General features: G+C 45.6%; 1 protein-coding gene across 2 annotated transcripts; it reads right to left on the bottom strand.

Annotated features, from left to right (window-relative positions):
* Window positions 1-489: 489 nt before the first annotated feature.
* On the bottom strand, window positions 490-3,826 carry LOC147436876 (uncharacterized). Of its 2 annotated transcripts, none has more exons than XM_086486267.1 (6): window positions 3,407-3,826; window positions 2,665-3,266; window positions 2,345-2,531; window positions 2,003-2,067; window positions 1,675-1,885; window positions 490-1,526 (listed from the first exon to the last, which is right to left on the bottom strand). In XM_086486267.1, exons 1-6 carry the CDS (start codon window positions 3,578-3,580, stop codon window positions 1,143-1,145), a joined length of 1,623 nt encoding a protein of 540 aa, XP_086342393.1. In that variant the 5' UTR covers window positions 3,581-3,826; the 3' UTR covers window positions 490-1,142. The 2 variants fall into 2 exon arrangements, with proteins under 2 accessions (XP_086342393.1, XP_086342394.1); XM_086486268.1 differs by having other exon boundaries at window positions 2,665-3,291; window positions 3,407-3,544.
* Window positions 3,827-4,188: the final 362 nt, after the last annotated feature.

The raw sequence follows: 4,188 nt of genomic DNA, 5'->3' as shown, positions 1-4,188 counted from the left end.
ATTGTTGGAAGCTCATCGTCCGCCACATGTCCCTCTCTCCCTCTCTCTCGTCCATGCGGAGGATTAATCATGGTACTTGTAAGAGAGAGAGAGAGAGAGAGAGAGAGAGAGTGTATGAGGTGAGAATGATCTTCTATTGCGAAATTGTGAATGCAAAATGTATTAAAGCGTGCGTAGGTGAGCCAAAGTGTTTTGTTAAGAGGAATCTACCGTGATGTTAGTGGGAGCTTTTCAAATGAAGCATAAAGCAAACAAAAAGAAAGGGGGGGGGTTGTGTTATTATATGACTTTTATTCTATTCCCTTCCAGAAGCGCAAAAGCAACAAGGGAAAGTGGTGTGCTGACACCTCTAAACTACAACCCACCTCAATATGTCTATACACACACATAAAGTAGTCTCCCTACTCTCTTAAAGTGTTAGAGCCACGTCCCACTTAGCAATTGTGGGGGGTGGGCAAGGTTGTGTAAATCATGCATTGCAACTTCTGATTGTAGTCACACGATCGCAGCCATTTTGATCGAATCTTTTACAAGTGCACAAGTTGACAAGTGCTAGGAGGTGAATATACTATACTTTTCATCATGAACCGGCACACAAATTAGCAACGAGCCCTTGTAACCTGCGATAGCCCATTGCTGAGGTTATGCGCTCTTAAGAAACTATTCCGAGACGCCTTCTTATAGAAGCTACATGGGTCAAGTCCCTTCAAGTGCTACAAGCATCACGCGAGACCGCTACACTTAGTCAGACCGCTACCTCAGATCTGACGGTCCATAATGGACGCGCGCCGCCTTTTCCACGTCCACCATTGATCCCAGTTGACCATGCCCGTGTGATATAGTGATGAGGGAGAGCCCCCAATGTGCTGGGCGGTCACAAAACATTTTTTGAGGGTTGGGTTGGACCATTTAAGGACCAGGAAAAGGTCAAGGGACATCACTTTTGCCTTCTGCCATGACAAAGAAAATGCTCAGTAATAACAGGGAGAATTGTTCGCAGCGAGACTCGGCTCTAATAATTCCATCTCCCATCTCGCAAAACTGTTGTATGTACATTGTTAATGATGTAAAATGTGTTTGAAGAAAGAAGCAAAAATGGGCCTTTACACGGGTCACTATCTTTCCAAAACCCTGCTAACTAATTAATGAATGAGCACGCCATTGCTATCTGACAAGAGGTGGGCGCCTCCATCCCCAGAATCCTCAGCTTCATGCACAAGCCGCTTGATGTTGAGCCGCTGTGAATTCCTTGCTTGGATGAGTTGCTCATCTCTTGGAGATAGAAAGCAAGGTGGCTCCTCGCTTGCATCGTGCACCATCGACTCTTTGTACAAAACCCTCTCCTGCTCCGGAGCTTGGCACAAAAATGCGTCGACACAGACCTCCTTCATGTTATTCCCTGGGATTGGCTCGAAGTCGAGGAGCTTCCCATACTCCAACAATACATGGAGCATATAGTCATACACATGCTTCATACTCACGTCCCTTGTTACGTATTGCCTGCCCGACCTACCAATTGCCTCAGCCTGCCAGTGCTCAAGAAAGGAGAGATCAGATCGCATTGTAGTATGGCATATGCTGGTGCAATAGCTGGCTTTAAACATCATTTATCAAGACCTAGCTAATTAGGTCTGATGGGAAAATTGTGCATGTTAGATAATGAAGGCTTTATACCGCATTTGTGTTGTTGTTTCCCCATTCAGTGCCAAATTTGATTGAATCGCAAAGCTTGTCACTCCTCACTGGCCAGAAGTGTTTCATAGGCATAAGACCTCTTGAGAAAAAGTCATGGAAAACAGGATCGATAATGAAAGCAGGCGAGTCACAAGCCATGATGTACTTGAGGCTCACTGACCAACCCCATCCTTCTGCATATATCTTGTACCTGGGCATACAACATACAACAATTTTCAGTGCCATCTAGGTCTTTTAGAGAGAGATTCAATAAATATCAACTCAAATAACACTCTAGACGAGCACAAACGAAGCTCGATTGTAGTACCTGTGCCTGCATTGCTCAGCTAGCTTTGAGTTTCTAAAATGAGCATTCATCTCTGCATACCAGTCCTAAAAGCATTCACAAATTATGACTCAATGAGAAGCCAGAAGCCACAAAACTTTCTTCTGAAAAATACATCATGCATTTATTCTCCGCGATTAAACACTCCATGATGCAAAACAAGATTCAAATCTAAGTTGACTTCTCCTCAAAAAGATTTCAAATTCAATGCGATGACTTCGACAATACCAATCTCATCCACAGCAATCACAATATCATCCATAACAATCAGCTAACTATAGTGCATATCATTCATGGTCACAGTAAACATCGCAAGTAATGCACCTGATGAACGATGGTAGCCCCATTTTGTGGTCCATTGCATTTCTGCAGTCCTTTGCGCAACGCACTACCTGTGTCGGTATTGCCTTTCCAGAATGCAGTTGGATGTCTTTCCTCCCACAGTAGTTCATTCTCCCCTTTCAATATGCCAAATAGCTCACCATCCCACGGCTTCAAATTCACTTCTGGCCTACATGCACATCTTGGCGGTGACAATAAATCACAAAAAAAGGTAGTTGGCGAGTAATCGTCACAAGTCAATCAATCAACAGTACCCACAAACACAGTAGATCACAGGGATTAAAAGGTCCAAAAGTGCTCACCATCCCCAGAAGCTCCAGTCCGGGAAGGGGATGTCAAAGTCTGTAGGAGTAGTACAGTAACGAAACACGGGCGGCGGTGGTGAGTTCTGGTAGTTTCTCCTGAAGACACGAGGAGTGTCGCCACACCCAAAGAGCAGGTCAATATCTGGTACAAGGCCAGGGTAGAGACGGAGGAGCTGGAGGAGGCCCCAGATGGTAAAGATGGCCCGGGTTTGGAAGCAAGGGACGAACGCATCTACATAGAGCCGCCCTTTCTTGATCACCACACGGAAATTGGCGAGCGGGGAAGCCTTGTTTAGCATCTCCTTGGAAACGCTGACGCTCTGGTTGTTGCTTGTTTGTGCCTGAGTCCATGGCGAGAGGTCCTCATGGATGTAGTGGAAGTAGAAAGGGCATTCGCGGTTGCGATCAAAGGGTTGCTTGAACGGTGATGGTGCAACATTCTGAGGATCTGAGGCAGGAGGGCATCCCGAATAGGCACAGTTGTTGTGCATTTGGCGGCCACGGTCCATTGTAAGATTTTGCCAAAATTGTGAGCTCGGCCATACCTTATGTGTGTCATCGACCTTGAGGTTTCGCACATGCCACAGAAGCAAGTTAAGCTGCAACACCAGCAAAACGTTGACTCTGCTAATTAATCGGATGCAAATTAGTCATGAACCGTAAATTAAGCTCAAACGCATTAATGAAAACGACGAATTCATATTAAGGAGCCTTGTAGATTCTGGAACTTGATTGCTACCTTGTCAGGAGAGGCGATATAAAGACAGCTCGCAGTGACAAGCAGGAAAGAGAGGAGGATGGCGAAGCAGGTAATTAAAACAGCAGCCGGCCGGAGGCAGCAGTGACTCCGCAGGTAATTAGTGCTGCTAATTTTCTTCAGTAATCCGCCTCCTGGAGCGGATTTGCCGTCCATAATAAAGCAGCTCCTTTGATGAATGGCAAGGCGTTGAGTGCAGGTAATTAATCAAGGAAAGATTAAGGGATTAATCCATCGATGATGAAGCCTGATGAAGGAAGGGATTGACGCGTGTAGCATGTGAGCTGGCGTTGATGAAACCGTGGGAGGAATACCCAATTCCCCGCCCGCCGACCCACTGCCACGTCTGGTGCCTCTTATTACTGCTGCTTCCTCAATCTCGCACTGCATCAGAAATTGGAGAAAAAGAATCCTTTTTTTTTTTAAGTGGCTAATAAAAGCAAGGACAGAGTCTTATAAGTACATCTTTTACGGGGATAAGAAGCGTTTCGCACGGTCAACGTTAGAGTTTGCTACTTGCATAAGCTTTGCTTGTCGCTTGTTGCTGCAACATAGTCCTGATTCCTATTCCTCACTTTTGCAAGAAGCCTTGACAAGGCGGATCAACTTGGAAGTAAGAGGTAAAACCCAACATATTTTGGTAGCGTTACAAGTGCATGTAGAGAAGCAAGGGTGTTAGGGACTCAATGGGGAGCTACCCTGAACGCGCGCTTATTGCAGAGCTAAGAGCGCCTTCTCATAAACCTGGTAAACAAGCCTTTTCA

This window comes from Adiantum capillus-veneris, chromosome 17, assembly GCF_014529385.1.
Source record: "Adiantum capillus-veneris isolate H3 chromosome 17, ASM1452938v2, whole genome shotgun sequence".
Taxonomy (NCBI): Eukaryota; Viridiplantae; Streptophyta; class Polypodiopsida; order Polypodiales; family Pteridaceae; genus Adiantum; species Adiantum capillus-veneris.
This window is presented reverse-complemented; position numbering and strand designations above follow the sequence as displayed.

Excerpts from the sequence above, each read along its gene's own strand:
- LOC147436876 (XM_086486267.1), bottom strand. The coding sequence starts at position 3,580 with ATGGACGGCAAATCCGCTCCAGGAGGCGGATTACTGAAGAAAATTAGC. Across the intron at positions 2,068-2,344 it reads GGGCTACCATCGTTCATCAG|GACTGGTATGCAGAGATGAA; the intron begins GTGCATTACTTG and ends GAATGCTTTTAG. Across the intron at positions 1,886-2,002 it reads GCTGAGCAATGCAGGCACAG|GTACAAGATATATGCAGAAG; the intron begins GTACTACAATCG and ends TTGTATGCCCAG.